Source organism: Panthera onca, chromosome B4 (genome assembly GCF_046562875.1).
Source record: "Panthera onca isolate mPanOnc1 chromosome B4, mPanOnc1 haplotype 2, whole genome shotgun sequence".
In the NCBI taxonomy this organism is placed as follows: domain Eukaryota; kingdom Metazoa; phylum Chordata; class Mammalia; order Carnivora; family Felidae; genus Panthera; species Panthera onca.
The window spans coordinates 75,355,845-75,380,670 of NC_138345.1; the positions used below are offsets into that span (position 1 = coordinate 75,355,845).

Below are 24,826 nucleotides of genomic sequence, written 5' to 3' on the forward strand. Positions count from 1 at the left end.
ATGTGTGGGAGCCAGAACTTGGTGTTTGGTTTGGGAGGGGCCAAGGTACAGGAAAGACTACTGAGGGTGTCCTTGACCTCAGGAATGGCAGGTGTCCGAGTAACAAGTCTGGGAAGACACACAATGGTCTTCATGATGCTGAAGGGCCTAGAGTAGTCATGCTCTCTGAAGACACTGCAGCTTCAGCTTGGCAGGGAAAAAACCAGAGGAAACCCTCTAGCCACAGAGGAAAGGCTGCCTCCTATACCTGGCTCTGACACTTCTGACCCAACCCAGGGCCCAGAACATCTTCAGAGAGCTGGGAATTTTACAAAGAGTTTGATTTTATTGATATTTAAATATATTAAATATTTCACTGAAATACATGGTATACCACCCTCCCCCACCCCCACAGTGGTTACATTATAAAACCAAAGTCCATGGGCCTCCCATCCACTGACTCCCCCACCAACTGGTGAGAAAGGGGGCAATGGTAGCCCAGGAAAAGGGCATGGCTGGCACTGTGGTATGGGGAGTCAGGGTGTTGGACAGTCCCTCCCACTTGACAAGAAGCAAAGACAAATCACCCAAGACTGAGGTCTTCCCACTCTGGTCTCCTTACACCCCTATCCCCACCCCAGGGCTCCAAGCAGTCCCTTTCCCATCCAGGGATATGTCTGGGGAGAGAGAGTTGATCTTCTCTCTGGACCAACTAGTCTTTTCCCCTCCTCCTGCCATAGCTAATGAAGTGCCTGATGACCCACTTGACCGATGCATCAAGATCCCCCAAGGCAGGCAGTGCAAGCCAGAAACCAGGCCTCTGCAAGGAGCTCGAGTCAGAAAAGGCATGAGGAAGGGCAAGGGTGCCACCCACCCCTTTCATTCCCCAAACATAGCAACTCTGGAACCCTCTTCTCTGTCTCTCTAATCATCTTTAACACAAAATGATCTTCAAGCAAAATTCAGGCTAATGCCTCTGCTTAAATAGGTACAGACAGACAGAGAAACCAAGGCACCAACTAAGTTAGGTGGCAAGGAGGTTGCAGGGAAAGGAGTAAAAGGAAGGCAGAGATAGGAAGGGAACCTAGAGTCCAACCTCCTGACCCTCCTTCCAGCCCTTGAAGGCTTCATGGAGACTGGGGAGCCAGGAACATGCTAGACTGAGACTGAAGGCTGGGGAAAGCCAAGTTTCAGGTTCCCTTGCCCCATCCCCTAGTACCAGTATCTGGGTCCTCAGAGGGATCCCATGCTACCCCAGTCCCAAAGTATACCACCATCTGGGGAACCCAGGAAAGTCCTGAGGCTCTGCCCGCCAAACCCAGACAGTTCAAGTGCATGAGCACTGAGGCTCAAGCAGGCGCTTGGGTCCCTGCCCCAGGCAGGGAGACAGTCATGCTGCACACACGGCCCCCAAATGGCACTTAGGGATTTGGCACAAAAAGGACTCCTCTCCCCAGGGCCACCTTCCTCTTGCTGCCACACCCCATGCTACTCCTGTACAACCTAGGCGTCTCTCTCCATCCCTTGAAATCAGAAACCCTGCCTTATTCCCCGAAGACAGAGGCCCACAGGAGAGAGGCAACCCAGGGTGGAGAGCTGAGGAGAACCATAAGGACACACACAGACCTGGAAACAGATACACACACAAAAAGGCTGACAGGCACACACATTACACAGACATACAGGCCCTCCCCAGTGCCAAGACTTGGGAGGACAGGTTTGAGATCAGGGTCACCCTCCTCCATGCCCTGACCCTTTTCTATTTGGCAACAGAAGGGGTAGAGATGCTCTGTGCCCCCTTGCCAGCAGACAGCAAGAGAGCATGGGGGCAGAGTGACCTGATCCTGACCCCAATGGGGCCCTCAGATCAAGAGTCTGGTACCACCCCACTCCCTGGCCAGCCTGCTCTCTTGGGCATCTACAGGTGAACTTCCAGCTCCTGACCTTTTGACATCCCCACATATGTGCTTGCTTTCTGGCTGGGTGTTTTCACAGTACCAAAGGAGGCTAGATGCCCCTTTTCCTGGAGCTGTGCAGGAACTAGGGCTAAATCTGAGCTGTCAGAAGTCCCTTTGTTCCCCTTTGGGGACAGATCATGGGACTGGGATTTGGCAAATGGAAACATTCCCCTGAAATATGGACAGAGTAGGGTCCCCAGAGCATCTCCCTCGTCTGCCCTGTGCCTAGGAGGAAGACCCGACTGGGGTGGGGTATCCAAGGCCAGTGCTGGGGATGCAGGCATAGCAGAGGCAAGCATGGAATAGGCACTCCTCATGCCTGCCCCAGTCTTTGTACAAAATATTCCCAGGAAAAAGAGGGAAAGGAAGGGCCCAGCCCTGAGTCTGTTACCCAGACAGACAGGGAAAGGGTAGGCATGGCAAGCTGCCATTTTAATCCCTGCTGCCTCTGCCGCTGCCCTGCCCCCTCCCCTGCTCCCAAAAGCTGGAAGAGAGGAGAGGGAACAGCCCTATCCCAATTAGAAAAGTAAAAGTCACTTGCATAATCCTCTTGGTATCCCCCTGTTCACCAGCCTGAGGGCAGACGAGCATGGTCCAAGCACAGCCTGCTGGGAGGTTCCCTTTTGTGGTCAGCAGGGTCTGGAGGCTCGGTGCCCCCTGCCACAGCTCCACCCAGCGAGCACAGAGTCCACTCAAATGCCCACCTTGGTCCTGTCAGCTGAATGTGTAGTTGGGTCCTGCTAACTGGGGGGGCCCCCATTGAGGAAGTAGGTGGTCATCTCCCCCTTGCCCTTCACCTTGACCACCCCTCGACACTCCAGCTGGTAGCCCTTGGCAGCTAGAACCTGGTACAAGTCCGTGGTCACCTGGGGGATGGGAGGGGAACCCACTTAGCCTGGGATCCTTCCTGCTGCATTTGCAGGGGTCCAGGGGTTTCTAGTCATGCTAGCCCCCCATCCCACACACCCCCAACCACAGAACACTGCCACCCTACCCCTGTCCTAGCTGACCTGCAGAAGCCCTCCGGACCCATACCCTTCCCAGCCTCTGCTCACATCCCCCTCACCTGGATTCGGTCAGGGACCCCCGTGCTGTCCATACGGCTAGAGACATTCACTGTGTTCCCCCAGATGTCATACTGTGGTTTCCGAGCCCCAATGACGCCTGCCACGACTGGGCCCATGTTCAGCCCTGCGATGGGGACAGCAGCAAGAAACAGACTAGTGGATGTTCCAGAGTCAGCCCAGGGAGTCATCCCCCCTCCTGGAACCTTTAGAAGGACCCAGAGAAGAAAAGTGGCAAAGGGATAAGTGTCCTGGTTGTAAAGAATGGAAGATCTGGGTATGTCAGCTGAGCAGCTCCCCTGAGTTAAAACAGCTATTGCTATAACAGTAGTTAATCAACTGAGTGCTTGCTCTGTGCCAACCACTCTGGTAAGCTTTATGCATTCCATTATTTCATCCCTTCAACAACCCTAAAAGGTAGGTATCATCCCATTTTATAGATAACCTTGTGAAACGTAGAGGAGTTGGGCAACTTGCTAAACAAGCCAGTAGGTGGAACAACCGGAATTTAAACCAGTTATGAGTCCAGAACCCAGTCTGTTAACCATTACTCCCGCCCATCAGCTCCTAGGACATCTGAGAGGAAGTACCTCTTATTGGACTGGCCATAGGTGAGGGTACAGGTACTAGAGCTTAAATAAACCTGGTTCTGAATCCTACTTCAGCCACCTACTAGTTGTTTGACCTTGGCCAAGTTATTTAATATGAGAGTCAGTCTCTATCTGTAAAAGGGGATAACAATGTGAGGATTACGATGTCTCAGTGCCTAGCACACAGTAGGCCCTCAATCAATGATCTCTGTTCTTAATATGAGACGAGCTAGGAGGTGAGAGAAAAGGATATCCCAAAGGATTCCTGATGGGAAATCTGTGATGCCATCCCCAGCCTGATTCCTTGGCCTCACCCAGAAACAGCCCTGGGAAAAAGCTGCCAGGCAAGCGGGCCATCTCACCAATCTTCATCTGGAAATTGTTGAAGGAGTGCTCGTTGATGTGCTTCATCTGTTCCATGAGCCGCATGGCATAGTCAGCCAGGGCAGTGATATGGGAGCGGCCCGCTTGATCATAGGTGCTGGCATTCAGCCCTGAGGCAGCCATGTAGGTGCTACCAATCGTCTTGATCTTCTCCAGCTGCCGGAACCGCTCCTCGCTGATGATCTGGACAGCACAGGGAGACCTGGCTGTCAAGGCAGAGAGGCCAAACCCACCCTGCCCAATGCTCACTCATGCCATGCCTTGGCCTCATCCCCCCCTTCCCTGTTTCAACAGCTCCCATCCTTTTAGTGAGTGAGTCCCGTCTTCCAGTTAGTGCAGGACTGAGGGAGGAACTTGGAAAATAGGCCTCCTTTACAAGGCAGCCATCAGAACCTCAGGCCAGGACTCAAGCATACAGCTTTAGGCCAACTTCCAAAGCTCGCTCACAGAATCCAGAACTATAGAAGGGATATTAGCCGTCAATTATTCTAACCCTCACTTTTTGGGAAACTGAGTGCCAGAGGGAAGTGACTTTCCTCCAGAACACTAATGACCCATTCCTGACCTGGATACTCAGGATACTTCCTCACATTTGCTTCCATTTTCTCTATTGAGGGGCCCATCTTGCTTACTTGGGCTCATGAGGTTCTGTCCAGTTTACTGCCTTCTTATTCAGTAACATCCACCCGGTACCTATCATGTCCTCTCCGCAGGTCGTCATGTCCTTTGCTCCCAGCAGTGATGACCCTGCCCCACTGGGGCTGACCTCGCTGCCTCGGACACCAAGGGTGCTTGTCCTTGTTTCTGCCGTACCTACCCTTACTCCTACCCTAACATCTCTGGGTCCCATCAAACCTCCCTTCCTCCTCCCAATCCAGCCACGCCTCCTCCAATGCTGGCCCTCCTATCCAAAGTTCTCTCCACTGCCCTGGTCCGGCTAGTCTCCCTTAGGCGCTCTGCCAGCACCAACCAACCAGATAAGTACCTCATCAAAGTCAGCGATGATTTCGTTGAGCAGCCGCAGGCACTCGACGCCCTCATTGTTTGCCTCCAGCTCCACATAGAACTCAGAAAAGTTGGCAATGGAGGCAAACATGACGGCCACACACTCACACGACTGATAGTAGAGCTCATCGTTCCGGCGCTCCCGGGCCAGGAAGTGGGCAGCCACGTCCTTGGGCAGAATGTTATGGAGCAGCCTTCGGTTGTATGCCTGCAGCTCCTCCATCTCCTCCTTCTCCCCTGTTGCCTGTGGACACCACACCCATCACCCACTGCCCAACATTCACAAGAGATAGGTGCAGTGGCCAGTGCCTGGAGACGGGCATCAGAAGGAATCACGGGGAAGAAGAAAGGCATGGACAGATGAGGCCTGAAGAACAGGCAAAGGGGTGATAGGGGCAGGGACAGAATGAGGCAGGGATAGGGGATGGGCACACAGAAGGCTTGGGGCCAGGGTGGGCCTGAGCCTTGGCCAGCTAACAAGATGCATTTCTGGCTTGACCCAGATTCTGTCCCCAGGATCCTCCCCCTGCCCCAGAGGCCCACTCAGTCACCTGCAGTTTCCAGAGGAAGTCCAGACGAGCAGTTGATTCCACCTGCTGGGCATGCAGATACAGCGCCAGAGCAAACACCAGCAGAATCACGGGGGTCATGTATTTGAGTGCCACCCTCCCTGCAGCTGGGCTGAGGGTAAGCAGAGTCAAGCTCAGTGTCTGCAAGAGACATGTGGCAGTCCTGCCCTTCCCTGCCCCAGAGCCCTCACTTACCAGTCCAGCCCGTCGAAAGTCTCATTGGAAGAAGCCCTGGCAGGAAGATACAAGAGACAAAGTCATCAGTTCTTGGGTTGCTGGGTGGGGGCAGGGAAGGGGAGACAGAAACTGCATTTACTGAGCACATAGCACAAAATAAGGCACAGGGCCAGGGCTTGTGCTTATATTAACTCATTAAGAGCAGAGGTTATGAGAAGGTTCCACTCCTAGCTCCTCCACTTACCAGTTCTGACCTGGAACAAGATGTTTAACTCTAGGCCTGTTTCCTCATCAGTAAAAGAGGGACAAGATCTAAATAGTGCACACAAAAGGCCTAGCGTGGCACCTGGCTTGGAGTAGGGCTTCAACAAATATCACTATAATCTCTACAGCCATCTACAATCTAGGTGCCACTGCTATTTTACAGATGAGGAAACTGAAGCTCAGAGAAGTTAACTTACCTGTCTAAGGTCACATAGCTAACAAGAGGCAGAGTGGGGTTCAAACCCAGTGGACTCCAGAGGCTTTTCCTACTACACAGAGCTATGGGATGGGGTTTGCAGAGGAAAAGCCAGTGTGGTGTCCCAGGCAAAGCCCTTAATCAGGAGTCGAAAGTTTTTGTTCCTAGCCAGGGCTCTGCCACCAAGCAGCTGTGTGGCCTAAGAGAATGGGTATGAAAGTACCATGCAAATGAGAGAAGGAATTCTTTAAATGTCTAGCCTAAAGACACAGGGACTTCCCAAGACTGGGGTTTCCTTGGGGTGACGGTCAGGGGTCATATGCTGGGAGCTCCTCTACTGCCTCTTTTCCCCCTAAAGGTGAAGAGTATGAGTAGTGACATTGCGAGGGCACAAGAGGCCTGGGGACCAGAAAAATCACAGTGACCCAGAAGGGTCAGGAAGCTCGCAGGGGATTAAAGGGATTGAGGATAAACTCACAAGCCATGGACACCAAGCAGCAGGTCATAGTTGTCAAAGATGGTGGCTGGGGGGCCCAGCAGAAGCAGCACCAAATAGATGAGCCCGAGGACAAAGATCATTGCCAACTTCCCGATGCTACTGATGTGTAGGAAGACAGAGCTGGCCAAGAGACTCAGCAGCATGTTCCCAACGAAGTACTGGGGAGCAATGGCAGAGGTGGTGTTGGAACAAGACAGAAGTCATGCCCTCCCCCACCCATTCAGGAAGAGCACCGCACTTCCCTGCCTGACCTAAGCTCCCCTCCACAACCTCAAACCCAAACCTCCTTCACCTTCCACAGTCAGCCCCACACCACTCCAGGACCCCTAGATGTTCCTCCAGTAGGAACTCTGGTGAGATCCTGGGTCCCCATTGCCCATCAGCAGGTCTGGCACAGAGGAATCAATAACTAGTACTGATTAGGAACCCCCCACCCCATCCCGCCTGAACACGGCTTGGACACCTCAGGGAAGCTGCAAGTGGGTGCGGTGCCCTCACACAGGGGAGCATCCAGGCCCAGAGAGTAATTGAGCTGCTGCAGGTGGCAGGCAGTGATGTCAGCAGGTGTTACATTCAGCATCCGGGCTGCACAAGTCCGTATGGGGGTGTGGTTACAGGTGAACTGCAAAAGTTGAGGGAGGCATATCAGGGTACGCATGGAGGAGAGGGGCTCAAGGGCCATGCCTCAATGCCTTATACCCTGAAGGTCAAAGTTCTCACTAAAGGATGACAGGAGATGGGGAGAGCAAGGAGAATGGGGGACTAGAGTTAACCCCACCCCCTCCTTTGGGATAACAACCTCTTGGAGGGCAGGAAATGGGTCTTATTCCTTTCTGTAGCCCCAAAGCCCAGAGCAGTGCTTGGCATAGAGGAGGGGTAGAAGAATCCCCACTTGACCTTTACCATGTTGGCGATGGCAGAGGTGAACACAAGCAAGACTGAAAAGATGCCAACCGCAGTGCTGTGTGCCCGAGAACGGACAATGCTGCGGGAAAGGCGTTGCAGGGCCTTGGGGAAGAGCTGCAGACAGGCAAGAGACCGAGAGTTAGAGACTGTGTCAGCCAAGGGGTAAGGCCAACCAGGGATGGGGCCCAGTAAGGGAGGCCTGGCCTTCTCTTCCCTCTCCCTGCATGATTCCTCACCGCCCCAGCCCAGCTTGCCCTCCCCAACCAGCCCTGGAAGAACCCCCAACATACAGAGCCACAGGAGTACACGGCACAGGTCAGCACAGTGATCAGCAACAGCAGGAAGATACTGGCATAGATCCCAAGCAGCAGAGTTGAACTAGGGCAGAAGAGGGCCAGGGAAAATGTTACTCTGGAAGTTCTGGGTATCCTTGTCCCACTCCCCAGATTGGCAGGGTGCAGGCTCCCAGGACTGTGAGCTTGTATGGGTGTTTAAGAAGGTTCTGGGAACTGGTGGAGGGAAGAGAAACAGAGCAAGGAAGGGCGGGGCTCTCACTGTGGGAAGACGAGGAGTTGGATAAAGCAGATGAAGCAGAAGACCAACAGCGCACAGGCTACGTAGGTTCCGAAGCGGGGGTCCACCTTCCGCGAGTACTGAGGGAGAAGAGGCTGAGCTGGGGGCTGGGCTCTGCCCTGGGGGAGGCAGGCCACTGCCAGGGGCCTCAAGTAGGGGGAAGCAGTGGCTCAATTAATAGGAATCCCCACTGTGCCCTGTGGTCACCCCCCAATCCTCAAAAAACCTGCTGATCCCTCAGTTGTGCTCAGCCTCCCCCCCTGAACCTCCCCTCCTACCCCAGCCCTCATCCCCCTTTGCCCTTAGCCTTTGGGGGCAAACCTTCTTTTCAAGATCCTCTCTCTGGAAGGTGAGCAGGAAGCGGCGCACATGGTCCTTCCGTAGTTGATCGATGCTGCGGGCATCGATGGCACGGCCCAGGAACTCATCTACCTCATCCTCAGGGTTCAGGGCATCTTGGGCACCCCGGCTGAGGGCAGGGGACATGGCTTCACCAGGGGCATGAGCATTACCACGTGAGAGGCAATGAGAAAGGAAGGGCATGGGCAGCACCCAAAGAATGGAGTAGCTGTGTGGCACCTACTCCCACAGGACACACCTACAGTCCAGGAAAGAGGGGGATCTCGGCTCCCCCACAGCCCTGTCCCAGGGTGTAAGTGCCTTCTCCCTCCCTTCCTCCCTCCTCAATAACCTGACTTACTTGTCTTTGCTGGAATCATCAATGCCCTGGAGAAAGGGACAAAGTGTGCAATGGGGTGAAGGGCAGATACATCTCCGCCTCCACAATCCCTTCCCCATTCCCAACACTGTGCTGAGTGTTCCCCCCATGTACTTTGGAGCGGCTTAGGACCCCGTTATGAAGTCACCCCTCCTGCCCCCAGTACCAGAAGTCATACACGGAGATGTATGAGCCAGAACAAGGAAGGCCAAAGAGGGAAGAGGGGCACAGCGTGTTAGGAAGGTGAGGCCTCAGGTCCTAGTGCTGTGGACCCCTCACCATCTGGCGGAAAGCCTTGGAGTCCTTGGTCCGGGAAAAGGCGCGCTCAGGCACCCAGCGTGGCATCAGTCCTTCCATGGAGTTGGCCCGTGTACGCTGCAGCTTGGCCAGCATGGCCTTCTCCTCTTTCTGTGCAGGAAGCATGGGCACAGGATCAAAAGAGGGTCCCAGACAAGATGTCTGTTTGCTCCCTGCATTTGCCCTTCTCCCTGCCTGCCCCCACCCCCACCCCCACCCTGGACTGACCCGTTTCTGGCTGGCTCCCAGGATGAGGAAGGTCTCAATATGCTGCTCCTTAAGGTATGCATTACGCTCACCACCACGGCCTGGCTCCACCTCATAATCCCCATTCAGGTACTGCAGTGTGGCCCGAGTGATATGGATGCGGCTGTGAGGGAACAGGAGGGTGAGACCTGGGCTAGCCCACCTCACTCCCATCCCTGGCCACCCGGACCCGACACTCACCCGGCCCGGCCCCCCGCCTCCATGTGGTTGGCCAGAGTCACGTCATTGGACCACACATCGAATTGCCATTTCCGCAGACCAAGGACGCCACAGTGCACACGCCCGCTGTGGATGCCCACGCGCATGTTCACGTTCACACCTGTCACCTCACGCACCAGCCTGGGAGGAGGCGGCTCCGGCTCAGCTTCTGGCACAGACATCCCCACCCCCAGCCCAGAACTCAGGCCCTTCACTCCCCTCAGAGCCAAGCAGGCAGGGACAGACCCAGATGCCAGACATGAGAACACAGCCTTGGCTGGACATGGGCAAAAGGCTGCGTGGGTCTCAAGGACAAAGGTTTGAGAACTGTGTTCACCAGCATCCTGTGGAATTGAGCTACAAAGGGAGGAGTCACTGCTCTCCCCTTAGGCTTGCTCAGCTAGCATTCTCACCAGCCCAAATCCCCTCACCATGGCTCCCCTACCCTGCCTGGCTGGCTGGAGTCTAAAGTGCACAAGCTGAAGAAAGATCCATTCCCCTCCCAGGCGATGGATCTCCAAGACAGAGAAACAGCCAAAACTGAGAAAAAACCCCAAGGACACATCAAAGGGTAAGAGCTGGTGGGGGCACCCTCAGTTCCAGGGAGCCTGGGAGGGACACTGCTTACGAGATGGCCTCGATCATGTCCACCCCCATCTCCACACAGCAGTGGGCATGGTCTGCTCGGGCTTCCGGCAGCCCCGACACACAGTAGTAACAGTCCCCTAAGATCTTGATCCTCAGGCAATGATTTTCCTAAAGGGGAGAGAGTTAGAGACAGTCACTCCCACTCTCTTGCCCACCCAGCACCCTCACTGAGTCACCATCTAGCCCACTGCCCCAGGCCGCTCCAATGAGGCTATGTTCTCACCACATGCAGCCCTGCCCCCCCAGCCCCAGCACCCTCACCGCAGCCAGTTTGTCAAACCGGGCAAAGAGCTCATTCAGGGTCATGACCAGCTCCTGCGCAGTGCACTGGGATGCCAGGCTGGTGAAGCCTTCAATGTCTGCAAACAGGATGCTGTGGACGATAGGAGAAGATGGAAGGGCCACGTGGCCCTCAAAGACTCCCAGGTCCCCCATCCCTCCTGGGATCCTCCCACCCCCAACCCTACCTGACATTGTCATGCTTCTGGATGTAGATCTTGTGGAACATCATGTCTTCTTTCTTTGTGTTGATATCTTCTTTCATCTCCATGGCAACGTGCTGGGGCAATACTGATAGCAGCAGCCGTTCCTAGACCAGTAGTTTCAACAGGGCACCACTATCTTCTTAGCCTCACACTGTAATTCCTCCTGCTGCCTCCACAACCCCAGAGGCTTCCCAGACCCCCCTGGAGACCTGAGTTTCCCTTCTGGGCCTCCCCTATTACAGTCTACAGCAGATATACCTCCCAGCCCTCTCTGACCACCCCCACGCAACCCCTCACTCATGCTCCCATCTACGCCCTCCCACCTTCAGACAGGACAGGAACCCCAGTGTCACAGGGCCTATGCTGTGCATAATCAGGGGGAACCATTCAGACTTATTCCATGGAGTGGTACAAGGCAGCAGATCCAGCATACAGGTTATCTGGGGGCGAGGTGGGGGAAGGCCTTGGACAGGGAGAACAGCCCCACCTGCTGCCGATTCTCATGCTGCAGGTGCAGCCGGGCCTGGATGTAACCACGGGTCTCCTGAAAGGCCTGGCGCTGAGACACCTCAGCTGGATAGTGTGTGCAGATGCCAATGACGTTGGTGCAGAGGAACAGCAGCATGTTGGCACCAAGCTGCAAGAGGGTGGCAGAGGCAGAATGGTGACCACCCCCCACCTACGCACAGGTGCAACTTGCTATCCTCTCTGTGGATGCATTGCTTCGGGAAGGAAGCCCGGATCCTGTGCCCTGTCTGTCCCCAAGCTCTCCCCACCCCTGTAATACACTTCCTTCTTCTCCCACAGGACTCTGGACCCCTGCCTGGATCACTCCACAGCTAGAAATGAGAGCTTCTCACAACTCCTGGGAGCAGAAGCACCAACCAGGGCAAGGTGGGTCATGAGGCCGGGGCCTGGAACACTATGACTTCCTGCCCCACAATCAGCCCAAACAAAAGACAAATGCTGCTCCTTCTGCATGTGGTTCTCCTCACACGACAACACCCAGGAGACTCGAGCTCTATATCCTCCTGTGAATGCCCAGGACAAGTCATCTCATCTCTCTGGGCCTCTGTTTGCTTATCTAGAACCTGGAGCGGGACAATAAGAAGATTTCTAAGGTTCCTCCCTGCTCCGACATAACTTGATAGAATAATAATTATTATTATAATCACTGGAACTAATTTGTTGGCTGTCTCCAATATGGCTGGCTTCTATAGCTGCCTCCTATACAGTAACTAATGGATTTCCTACAACTCTATGAAGTAAAACTATCTCATTTTAAAGGTGAGGTACTCAAGCACAGAGAAACTAAGTAATTTGCCCAAGATCACACAGCTAATAGTGGCTGGTGTGGGACGTGAATCCAGGACAGTCAGACTCCAAAGCCTCTGTCCAAACCCTACTGCTGGTACATTCCAGATTTCCAAGATTCCTACTCACTCCACTCACCCAAGCTCTTGAGGTCCAGCCCCATAGCCCAGGCTTGAGAGTCATCAATTCAACTATCATGAAAAACTCTTCCTAACTAGGAAGTGTTGCCACCATGCCCAGCACCCCCAATACTTGGCACAGCCAGCCCCCATGCCCTAGGACCCTGATCTCAGGACGATCACCTCTCAATCAGCATCAGTAGCACTGACTGGAGAGCATGTCTAAGAAAAGCTGGCCTCAGTGTTTCTGGAAATTCAGGGGTTAGCCTGGCACTTGTGGCTCCGCCCGAGTTGGCTGGGGCAGGGCTCTGGTTTGGGGAGAAGGGAGGGAAAGAGCACCAACTGGAAGAAAGGAATTCTGGGCTCTGCCCAGAACCAGAACCAGTCTTGCAAACTTGGGAAGGTCAGTTCATCTCTGGGACCTCAGCTTCAATTTTCTTAGGTAAAATGGAGGGGGAGATTCAGCAAACCCCCAGCTATTTCTGGCTCTGACCCTCTAGGACTGGCCTCCCAGCTTTCCTTCCCGGTCCAGCTCACAAGGGCCCCCCTCCCAGCAGCAGGGGTGAAGAGGGGGGCACATTATCTCCCTCAGGAGTTTCTAAGAATAGCCCCCAGTCGGGGAGAAGGGAAGGGGGGGGTAAACCAGGCAACTTCCCTTCCTGGCCCCAGGAGCCCAAGAGGAAAAAGTGAGTCATGGTGGAGGGAAGGGGAAGGGGGACGAGAGACTGAAATAGATCTGTACACAGACCCCTATCCCACTGTGAGAAAAAATGGATGCCAGGGCACTAGAGGAGATTCCAGGCTGCGCCAGGGTCACTGGGTGAAACTGCTCAATGTGTCTGAATGAGTGGGTCAGAGGAGAACGAAGCCTCCTTCCCATGAGCAGGGCTGGATCTGGAAAGGGGCTGTCCAAGGAGCCTAGAAAGGAGGCCACAGACCCACACCATCCAGACACCCATAGGCCAACTGAACACAGGGAATCCTTCTTAGTTCAGAGAAGGGGTATGGGCAACCCTGGCTCTAAGGACTGGCACAGGGGCAGGGGTGACTTTCTCCCCTCGCCCCAAGAATGTGCATGCTGAGACCTACTGGGTAAGGCTGCAGCTGGGTGCCCCTGGGGAGGCAGGAAGCTGGCAGAGTCCTGGCCTCCATGGGGCTGCACCTCCCCAATCAAGCCTTGGGCCTGGCTCTGGGTACCATGCCAGCTGAAAGCAGGGAAGAGACACCCTCCTACCCCTGGCCAGCCAGAGAGCTGGCTTCCTCCAAGCTCTTCCTTCCCCAGGAGGGTAGTCCAACTCCAAAGCCCAGCACAATAGCTACCTGGTGAGAAGTGGGGGGCCCGCAAGGACAGAAAGACCCTGGCCCTTTAAGAGGTCTGGCTGTCTTGTGGGTGCGTGCTCCACAAACAAATGGGCTATAAAGTTACTTTTAAAAAGGTACGTTCTGTTCCGGAGCACAAGCTGGGCGGAGAAGGGCATCATGCCAGAGCACCCAGCTTCTCACCCTGGGAGCCCCAGGCAACTTCCTCTTTGTGGGTGGGGCTAGGGTGGGCTACAGGCCACAAACCCTAGACAAGGCAGAGGCCAATTCCCTCAAAACTTAGGCAAGACAGACACCCTCAATATCAGGGTACCAGCACAGGGATCATGAGGTGTGTTGGTTAGGGGCCGTGTCTAGAGCAGCCCCTGAAGATCAGCTGGGCAAGATGTCCTGGTCTCTACTCCCTGGTCAAGCGGATGACCTGAGATGGGCAACTCCACATGCTCCTGTCTCTCTGAAAGGGACTTCTGGGAGGGCCCTTCCCTGAGTACCATCCCCTACAGCACTCCCACACCTCCCTGCCCCCAGGTGAGAACCCTGCCCTGTAGGGTTCTACTCCACTCTGGGAGAGGGTGGAGACCTAACAGCAACATCATGAGGTAGATACTATTTTTATCCCACGTTTACAGACTGGGAAGAAGGCTGGGAGAAGTAAGGTTAGTTGTCGTAAGAGCTCACAGAAAAGAACGTAGCCCATTGGACAACCAGGTCTGCCAGGAGCCAAGCCTTGATTTCTCACTCAAATACCATGCTGTCAAGCCCCACCCCACGCACCACTCAGAACCCAGATGCAATAGCTGGCATGGGCAGAGAACCTCGAGGCAGGGCTGCCAGACCCCTGGTGCTCAGTGGGAGGAGGGTAGGAGGAGATCAGACCCTGATGCCCCTCTTCCAACCCCACTCAAACCACTCCCAGCCCAGGAGAAAATGAATCCTACTTATCACCCTCCGCGTCCTTTTAGAGACTGCCTTGGGCCAGGAGAGAAGCAACTCCTCTCTTGCTAACTGCATCCAAACCCCGCTTGCTCCCTCCAGGTCACCACCTGGAGCTGCTTTTCAGGAATGGCACCAAGGCCTGCGTCTCATGTATTGACTTGGGGCCAGAGATGTCGCCAACACTGCTCTCTCAACCCCGCTCCTGCCCTGGGGCTAAACATCACATTCCCACTTCCAGCCCTACGTCAGGTCTATGGGCTACACGATTTCAGGTGCCTCAGGCCAAAGAGCTGTAAACCATGACCCTTGGTGAGAGTACAAGCTGGGTCCTGGGGCCCTCCCTCTCCTCAGCAGTGCCCTCTGCTCCAGATCCCAGATGGAGCCGACCCCTGAAACCTCGCCTCCCATCATCTGCCCTTCCTCTTGGACACAACCAGACATCCCTACACCCAGTCCCCACCCACCCTCGAGTACCAGACCCCTTCTCATTCCCGGCCTGGTGCCCCCAAGCACTACCCTGTGCCTGCTTCCTGACTACGCACCTGCTTCCAGAGGAAGGCATCACCATGGTTGAGCTGCCAGGCCAAGATCAGATGCAGGGTGGAGAGGCCCAGGCCACTGAAGACAGCCGCCCGCATGCGGATGGGTAGGAGCGTGTAGGTGATGTAGACAAAAAACACGGGGCACCAGAGGCCCACAGAGGGGCTGCGGGGGTTGGCTGCCAGGGCACCCCCAACCTGCACGGCTGCCAGGATGCCCAGCACCACATAGCTCACCACCCACATGGAGTCCTGGCGGAAGCTGTGCCGGTTACACACCACCATGAGCGCTACGAAGAGGGCGGCGGCACAGGCCAGTAGGGCCACATAGGCAGGCTGAGGGCGGGCAGGTGCGGCATGAAAGGCTAGCAGCACGGCCGTCAGCAGCACCAGCACGGCCATCAGCAGCGTAAGGCTGCTCTGGTTCATCTGAAAGAAGTACCGCTGGTACAGGCGCTCCAACTTGGCCGAGCGGAACTGCTTGGACTGGAACACCTGGGCCAGACGGCGCCAGCAAGACCGCCTACCCCGGGCTGCCACGTCGGGTGCCACCTCGGCTGCCCCGACCGCCGCCATCGCCTCAGTGTCCTCAAAGCCGAGGGCCACCGCCCGCAGCCCCGGCTCCTTGCCTGGGCCACCTCTCCGCATGAAAGTCTCATCCTGCCAGGGGCACCGAGGAGGAGCTGCAGGGGTGGGGCTGGGGGGCTGTGCATCCCGGAGGCAGCTCATATAGCGCGGTGTGCAGAAGCCGCTGGTCCGAGTCCCACGGCGTGGACGCTTCTGCCCATTGCGTTCACCCCAGGCTGTTTTCCGTTCATCCACCTTGGGGACCAGGAGGCCACTAAACCAGGACATGCTGCTGAGAGAAAGGAACGAGTTGGTATTAACACCACCGTCACGGCCTACCGCCACCAGTAGCTACATAAACCAAGTACTTCCACAGCCAAGCTAAACGCTTCCGACACACCACTCACATAAAAGTATGGAGAAGGACGACGGGATCCCCATTCAGCAGGTGAGGAAACCGAGACAGAAGCAGGCGGGTAATTCGCCCTACATCAAGCAGCCACGGAGGTGTGGGCACCAAGATTCTAACCCAGATCTGCCAGACTCCAAAGCAGTACACTTCAACATTCACCTCTTCCCTAAAAAGCACTGATTTCTTGGTGGTTACAAGCTCGAGTGCCTGTGTCAGTAAGCAAAGGAGGTCTGGGAGGAACTGAAAAGTCCACTCCCGAGCACCGGGGCAGGCACCACACCAGCTCATAGCCGGCACGGGCATCCCAGTGGAGCCTGATCTTCTGACTTTCAACAGAAGCTGAAAAAAATGTACATTTTAACATGACATCTCCTGAGTTTTAAATGCTGGCAAGTAACTCACATTTTTCAACACTGCAAGCCAAATAAATCACGTCTATGGAATGAATTCAGCCTGTGAGCTGCCAATCGGTGACCTCTATACAAAAGGGAATCTCTTTCTACATTGTTCCTCATCGTACTCACACCATGCACACTTCACCAAGCCAAATTCAACTTCTCCCTCGGGTCACAGCTTAGATGGAACTTCCTCAGGGAAGATGTCCCAGCTCCCCCACCCACACTAAATTTGGCCCCCTGTTTACCCTCTGTACATTTCCTCCATAGTACTTATCACAATTAAATTGCCCCTTGTTCATGTGTCCCCACCCCTCTCACTATAAACTTTTGTGAGGGTAGGGATTGTCCTGTTTTGCTCAGCACCTTAGCCCCAGCACCGAGTACTGAGCCTGGCTCATGGTAAGGACTTGAGAAATGTTATGTTGAAAAGACAGAGAGAAAGCTCAAGGGCACTGGCATAGAGCAGCTACTGTGTAATAATAATAAAGAGTGATAATCCTATGATTCTTCATCTTTCTCACCGCACTCCAGTTCTATTAGCCTCCTTGCTGGTCCCCAACACACCATGCACGGGGCGGCCTGGGACTGTGGTGCCCGCTGCCTGGACTAAGAGCTCCTCCAGGTCACAGCTCAAGTGTTCCCTTATCAGTGAGTCTTTCCCTGACCGTTCTATTAAAATAGCAACCCCCTTTCCTGGAGCTCCCTATCTTTCTTCCCAGCTTCATGCTTTATTTTTCTCCACAGCTCTTATCAGCAACTGCCATTCTATATATTTTCCTTATTTGTTCATTGTCTCTCCTCACTGGAATGTCAGCCTCATGAAGGCAGGGATTTGGGCCCATTTCGCTCCCTGATGTATCTGCAAACACCTAATAGGGTCTAAATAAGTGTTCCTAGAGTGGATGGGTAGATAATATTTTCTCTGTGCTTTAAACTCTTCGAGGTCCCTTTCACATACCTAATTCCATCTGATCTTCACCAAAGCCCTGCGAAACTGCTCCTGTGGCCACCTTGCACACAGATTTGACGGGGGGGGGGGGGGGGGGGGGGAAGGAAGGAAGGGAGGGAGGGAGGGAGGGAGGGAGGGGGAAAGAAAGAAAGAAAGAAAGAAAGAAAGAAAGAAAGAAAGGAAGAAAACACGGTGCACAGCAGTTCTATACAGCTGGCCCAAGTTACAGAGATCCTAGGTCACCAAATCAGCCCCAGATCTCAGGTCTCCTGGAGGGTAGTGCCTTCAACTGGGGTGGGGAGGACTCCATGACAATACCCTCAATGTGTCTCCTAGCTGAGAGCAGCTCAAGAGAAAGTGTGGATGAGAGCATTCTCGTCCACAGATGCCTGTGTTTCTAACAGGGCCACACTCCTCCATGCCCACAGGGCACCCTGGGGCTCTTTGTATTTAAACCTTCAGAGCTAGCAGCCTTGACATTTGTCCTCACTGGAGGGGGGGAGGGGGGGGGAGTAATGCCCACAGGATCAGCAGCTCAAGGCAGACAAGTGGCACTTCGAGCAGACACCCAGAGGCCCACTAAACAGAAGGCAGACTGGGGACCTCTCTGCATGCTAGAGACCCACATCCCTGGATCACTCTCAGCCAACTTCTCTCAGCATCCCTTCTCCCGTATCCCACAGAGCACCGTGCCCTCCTAACATCACCAACAGCACCCTCTGGAGGGACAGATCAGAAATCCCAGACTTTGGGTCAGGTTGGCATTTGGAAAAAGTCACCAAAGGAAGCCTGGCTCATCAAAATACTTCATTAGAAGCACGATTTTTGGAGCAAGACCAGGCTTCAAACCTTAGGGTAATTACATGCTGGCTGCACAGCCTTGAACAAGTTACTATCTCCCTGTATCAGTTTCTTCATCTGTAAAATGGGAAAAGTAATAGTCATGAAAAAAATCCAACAGTATCTTTCACATAACACACACCCGATAAATGAGTTCTTCTCCCCCACCCTTTACCACTTTGAACCCAAAACTCTGCCAGCGTCCAAGAAATGGAAAGACAGAAGAGCCACAAGCAAGAACACACATCTCCCCAGCCAGTCAGACACCTGGTTCTATCAGTCCCCACGTCCTTGGCTGTAGTCCCCAGAGCTGCTGGAGACAAAGCCCAGAGTGAGCAGGTTTCCCACCACCCCTACCAGGACATTTTGCTTCAGCCTCCTCCTACTTGCCAGTCCCCTGCCCTGTATTAACCATTCCTCCCCCCGCTTGAAATGGCCCAGACCTCTGTTCCCAAGGGACCTGTTTCTGGCCATGTTCCCAGCCTCCTGGAAGCACATCCTAGCATCTGGCTCATACCCACAGAGGAAGGGGCAGACACTGTCCAGGAGAACGCATGACCATCCCCAGAACACTCTGACTCCCCAAGAGGTTAGCTTCCGAGTTATGTAACTGTCCAACTAACTGCAACCACCCCACCTGGCACTCCACCCCAAGCACCACTGCCCACCTTGGAGAACTCACGAGGCTCCTAGCACTCCTGGCACCCCAGACTAGCCTGGTATGACAAGGAACAAGGGAGGGCACTGCTCAAAGCCACAAAACTTCCCTACATGCTCCCCCAACCTTCGTTGTCCAGAAATAATCCATCACTCTGAACCACAGACCACCTCCCTCTTCCCCTGCCTCCAACCCTTTCCGCCCCTGGGTCCTGGTCCCTTGCTCTCTCTCACAGATGTGCTGCTCCAGACACCAGCTCCCACAGCCAGAGCCACATCCATTCAGCTTGGCAGTTGGAGGCCCAGTGCCTCCCAGACCTCAAGTCCCTCCCAACACTGATCCTCCGGCTTGAGACCCAGAGTCTGAAGCAGGCCAAGGCCCAGCCCCAAGGATAGCTCTGCCCACTGCTTTGCCCAAACCCTCTTCCTGGCCACCTCTGTCTGTCCCTGCCCCTGCCCTCCTTGGCAGAAGGAGGCTCCAGGGGATTTAAAGTGACTTCAGAAAGTTCATGGTAGAAGGCGCTGCCCAGGCAGGGCCCTTCAGTGCCAGCACCGCCCACCATGCTGGGAAGTGGGCCTCAATTCCAGGCCTTTCCAGATGTAGAGGAGCCTCCCCCAAGGCCTGTATCTGGAGGTCCAGGATTGCCTTGGCCTGGCTTCCCCAGCCTTCAGTCTCCCTGAAGACCACAGAAGGCTCCTACTTCCACACCCAAGCACACAACCCCCACTAGGATTTTCCACCCACAGGGGTGTTCTAGTAAGGGGAGGGTATGGGGAAAGAGTCTCCATCTCGGGATTCCACCTCTAGGTTTTCGGTCAGACCACGTTCAGAATAAAGTCTGCTCCCCACCCTGACCCCCTGCAGCGGGCAGTGACACCACCCTTTTCATCGCCAAGCTCTGGGGTTAGGGGAGTTGGGGGGAACTCCTGCAGGCTGAGGGCATTCCCTCCTGCCGCCCAGACTGCCCTCCTCCCTTAAACACAATCACAGTCTACCCCAAACTCGGAGGCTCACCCCACAGCCCCTCTGCGAAAACCTCACCCAGTCCCTCCCCCAATACGTGCCTTTCCCCGGGTCCCAGCAAGCCTGGCACTCGCTTCGGGTGGAGGAAGGCGGTGAGGGTGGGAGCCTTGAGCCCCTCATCTCCTCCCCGATTTCTCAGTCCAGCCCCAATGGCCTCAGGCTCGCCTCCAAACACTATCGAGCCTCCCCATCTCGCGCTTCTGTGCCCCCAACAAAAAACCCTCACTCTCGGGAGCCGCGCGGAGTCTTCACTCTCCCCCCCCCACCCCCGAGACCCGAGCGCCCAGCGCCGCCGCTCCCCCCCACCGCTCCTCCGCGCGGGCTCACCTGCCTGCCGGGCTCCGCGCCTCCCCCGGGCCCCCGCCCCGCCACCGCCGCGGGCTCCGGCCGGGCGGCCGGCCGTCCCGCGGTCCTGCTCCGTGCCCGCGCGTCCCGGCCGTCCCTCCCGCTGTCCGCAGTCCGCCCGGCCCGCGCCCCCTCCTAGCTGGCCAGCGCAGCCGCCCTCTACCCCGGATCCAGAAGTCCCCTCCCCGCCGGCTCCCGGACTCCCCGCCTTAAAGGCACAAGCTCCTATTGTCTGGGCGCCCCCTCCCCCTCCGCCTCCCGAGACCCGCGCGGGGGCCCACTCCCCTTCCGAGGAGCCGGGTAGGGGTGGGGGAGCCCGAGCAGCGCCCCTCCCTCCGCGCGCCCCCTCCTCTCTCCGGCCGCTCCCTCCCCCAGTCCTGGGAAAACAAGTGGCTTCTGTTCTGGGATCAAGACCCTAGGGGAGGGGGCCGTCCCGCCCGCTGCCCCTTCCCTCCACCCCCTGGATGCCTCCTGCAGCGTCCTCCGCCCACCCTCACCCAGGGGTCCCCGGGAGCGCCAGCAAACCCACTATTTCTCAGCGATTACCCACCGCCCCGCCCCGCCCCGTGCCAGGAGGGTCGGCTTCCTTCCGGCCGGGGTCCCTAGAGGCTGAACCTGCCCCCCGCGCCCACTCCTCAATCCTCCACCCTCCCTCCCCCAGCCCCCACCCTGCCATTCCCGCCCAGCCGCCGCGGCCCCGCTCCCTCCCGGGGGAACTCAGTTTAATAATTAATCAAGATTTCATTCCACCGGGCGCCAGGTGTGTGCGGCCTGCTTCCCCACAAGCCACTTGTTTCCTTCTTCCCCAACCCTCTGGGGCACCGGCCCGACGCGAACCTGCTGCACCCAGAGCCCAAGAGGGAGACTGAAGGCAGGGGCGCTCTCCCCGCGGCCCACTGCCCCACTCTCTCGGCAGCCCCTCCCTCGCACCTGACAACGGGCAGAGGCCCTCCCCCGGGCACCATTTACCCAAAGGGTTGTGCTTCCCTGCAGCGGGTGGGGGCGAAGAGGGGTGCATTGCTAGGTGCACGTACTGAGAAATTATTTGGGATTTTTATTTATTTCCCACGTTTTCTCGCACAAAGCATCAACCCAAGTTACCTGGGTGATGGGAAAATCACGTGGAAGCTGCTTTAACCCTTTAAGGGTTTGAAACATGCTATAGCCAGAAAGGGAAAGAGAGTTAATTCCCAGAATGTGGGTGAGTCTGACTTTGGAACGAGTGCCATTCATTGCTCCAGAGCTGGGAAGAGGGCAGCTTGCCTGGCTTCCCTTGGAAGCCTGGCTAGTGGTTCCCTCAACCACACCCATGGCTCCTTCTCCCGTAGGCAGCTCCTTCCCCACCCAGGGTCCTACCTCAGCTGGCTCTTCAGCGCCTCTACTACGCTGTAGACCTTCAAAGCCCAACTCTAGTCCTGCCAAATCCCCACTGGGGTTCCTGAACCCAGGATAGAACTTGAGGCAAGGAAGAGAGGGGAGGAATTAGGGAAATCTGTTTCCATCGCTCATCGGCCATATGTAATAGCAAACTATGTGCTTTGGTAAATCATCACTTACCCTCTTGGAGCCTCATCTAAAAAATGGGAATTTTTTTCAAGATTTTATTTTTAAGTAAATAAGTCAGAGAAAGAAAGATATATGATTTCATTCATATGTGGAAATTGAGAAAATAGATGAACATAGGGGAAAGGAAGGAAAAATAAGACAAAAACAGAGGGGGAGGCAAACTGTCAGAGACTCTTAAATACAGAGAACAAACAGGGGTGATGGTGGTGTGGGGGTGGGTTAACTGGGCGATGGGCATTAAGGAGGGCATTTGCTGGGATGAGCACTGGGTGTCATACATAAGAGATGAATCACTGGGTTCTATCCCTGAGGCCAAGACCACACTGTATGTTAACTAGAGAACAAAAAAAAAAAAAAAAAGATTTTATTTTTAAGTAATCTCCACACCCAAAGTGGGGCTCAAACTTACAACCCCCGAGATCAAGAGTCACACTCTCTACCCACTGAGCCAGGCAGGCACCCCTAAAATGGGAATTTTAAAAGATTCTACTAAAATAAAATAGAAAACATAAAACAGGGATAAAATGATCTGCCTTGTCTTTCTTACAGGATTTTAAGGCTCACACAGAAAAATGTTTGAAAATGGGAAATGAAAATGAGAAAGGTTACAGATTATTCTGCCGTGGACGATTCTCGGTTATACAGGCCTGGCCTATCATTTGACCTTTGGGGCCTCTTTGCTTGACTTCTCCCTTCAAGTAGCCACTGTTCTCACCACTATCAAAATTTCCTCTCCACCCTTAAGCCAGTATCTGCCATTTACCTCTTAGAATAATACGTTCATGGGCCATACGGGGAAAATCCAAAACACAATTGAGAAAAAAATAAAATTTTGAAATTTACATGCATCTATGTGCATTATAACGTTATTTTTTTGGAACTGAAGGCTTTGTCCTTCATCGTCTTTTGGAATGAAAAAAAAATTTGACACCAACCAAGTCAGCTGGAAAAATGTGCCAAGGGTCCATCTCTGGGTGCTTTCAGTCACACAGGCCTCCCCTACCCTTGTGTATGGCCGGGTGTTAGTCTGGCCTCCTGAGTTCTACTGCCGGTTGCTGGAGGGCAGAGGTACCATCAGCCCTTTTCTTTGCTCCTCCTCACCATCAGCACCTTACACAGAGGACCTCTTCGAGCACTATAGACTGGCCCTGAAAAATGATTCCAGTCTCTTGTTCCATGGATAGGAAACGTGAGCTAGGGCTAGACACATGGGAAACACTCAATTATTGAATTTTTAAATGTAGAGGACATTAGAGCAGGAAGGGGTCATCAAGATGGTCAATTTCAGCTGCTATCCTTTTGGTAATTTTAATAGCAAGCACTTGGTTAGCATTTACTATATGCCAAGTTTTCTTCAAAGCCCTTAACACAAAATAATTAGCCTAATCCTTATAAAACTGCCTGATGCTATTATTGTCATGTTCATCTTAGACATGGGAAAAATTGAGGCACAGAGAGGTCCAACAATGGAGTCTCTGAGACAGTGGTTCTCAGACTTACACTGAGCCCCTACCCTAGAAGAAATGATACTCTTAGCAGAACACGATGAAATAGTAACATATTAAAATAACAGAAAAAATAAATAAAATAACTAAATCACGATTTTGTGCTATTGCCAGATCTGACAGAGTCTAGAATCACAGACACCAAAGACGTAGGGGGGAAAATATTGGAAAAGTCTTAACACAGAGGGAATTCTACCAATTTTTTTTTTCTTTGAACTGGGACAAGATGGCTCTTGCTGAATTTTCATGACAGAATACCTTGCTCCAGTTTACAGAATATCAGCCCCGCCCGCTGAGCCCAGTTTGAGAACCGCTACAAGTAAAATATTCAGAAAGGACCTCCTCGTCACAGGATGGAAAATAAACCTCAAGTCAGGAATTAATTGAAAGGTCTTCACCCTGACAATGAAAAGAAAAAAGGAGCCAAGGCAGCTGGCATGAACTGTTTCTATTTCTCCAAGTCTAGCTTGGTCTCAATGACCTTGGTTTTTCTAATACAGACCACACTCACGGTGATGTAGTCACACCTCTCATTTTCAGGAAGGAGAAATTCCCACAAGGAGAGTGTATCACATGTAAATGCAAGTTTCATATACCCCTAAGTGTATCTGGACAATACTCTATAAATATCCTGTGTTGAAAACATCCTGTAACAAAACTAATGGATGGGCTTGAGTCCCCTGAGTCTTCCCAGAGGCTAAGTGAATCTCTGCCTACTCCCTTTTACAAAGCAAGGATTCCTTTTACAGTGCAAATAACCATTCCCTAACTTCTCTGTCTTAAACATCAGATTTCTGCCCATTACATTTTCTGAAAGTAAGAAAGAAAGATGTGCAAAGAGAACCCACGTTCGTTCAATGCAGCATATATACCCTGCCCACCTCACCACCCCTAATGAGACTGCAGCACCCCAAAGATTTTGGCTTCCTCTAGGTCCCAGGGCTGGAGGAGGCCTTGGCCCCCACCCGTCCCACAACAACTGCCACCCACAGGAATGAAATGATTGACCATAAGCTCCCAAGGGATACAAACTTCCCTTGCCTATTCCTTAGCTCCCCACCATTCATTCATTCATCCATCCTTTGCAAAAATCTGTACTGAGAGACTTCTATGGCCAGATAGGGCTCTGTTAATAGGCACTAAGGATATAGTAGTTGAACTCGGCAGACTGGCTCTCTGTTCTTATGGAGTTGACCTCTAGTGGGAAGGGACAAGAAACCGGTGAACAGATGAAAAGGTAGTTGATGGTGATAAGTTGCCATGATCACAATTAGAAGTGGGGATGGATAGGAAGTGACCAGAGGAGAAACCCAGGCTGGATTGTCCAGGGGCCTCCCTGAGGAAGTGACGTTCACGGAGACCTGAATGGCAAGGAATCAGCCATGCAAAGAATCTGGGTGAAGAGCGTTCCAAGCAGAGGGAACAACTCGTGCAAAAGTCCTAAGGCAATAGCAAGTTCACTGTGTTCAAGAAACAGAAAGAAAGTCAGCGAGGCCGAAGCCCAGTGTGTTGGAAGAGAGTACAGAGTGAGGTCAGAGAAGGAGACATGCCTTAGCTA

The 24,826-nt window shown here is 54.0% G+C and overlaps 1 protein-coding gene across 8 annotated transcripts in view; it reads right to left on the reverse strand.

Annotated features, from left to right (window-relative positions):
* The window catches only part of ADCY6 (adenylate cyclase 6), a 40,985-nt gene extending 20,265 nt beyond the window's left edge, over positions 1-20,720 (reverse strand). The window contains exons 1-22 of one of the 8 annotated variants that reach the window (XM_060657780.3): positions 20,180-20,720; positions 15,009-15,861; positions 11,265-11,414; positions 10,760-10,881; positions 10,554-10,665; positions 10,273-10,400; positions 9,627-9,785; positions 9,408-9,549; positions 9,162-9,290; positions 8,865-8,890; positions 8,486-8,633; positions 8,147-8,244; positions 7,882-7,969; positions 7,589-7,705; positions 7,149-7,307; positions 6,665-6,843; positions 5,745-5,780; positions 5,532-5,661; positions 4,961-5,224; positions 3,954-4,158; positions 3,004-3,128; positions 304-2,803 (exon numbers count right to left, since the gene is read on the reverse strand). In XM_060657780.3, coding sequence (XP_060513763.1) covers positions 2,678-2,803; positions 3,004-3,128; positions 3,954-4,158; positions 4,961-5,224; positions 5,532-5,661; positions 5,745-5,780; positions 6,665-6,843; positions 7,149-7,307; positions 7,589-7,705; positions 7,882-7,969; positions 8,147-8,244; positions 8,486-8,633; positions 8,865-8,890; positions 9,162-9,290; positions 9,408-9,549; positions 9,627-9,785; positions 10,273-10,400; positions 10,554-10,665; positions 10,760-10,881; positions 11,265-11,414; positions 15,009-15,860 — 3,495 coding nt within the window. In that variant the 5' untranslated portion in view covers position 15,861; positions 20,180-20,720 and the 3' untranslated portion in view covers positions 304-2,677. The other 7 variants (XM_060657779.3, XM_060657781.3, XM_078449901.2 and 4 more) reach the window with 7 other exon arrangements.
* Positions 20,721-24,826: the final 4,106 nt, after the last annotated feature.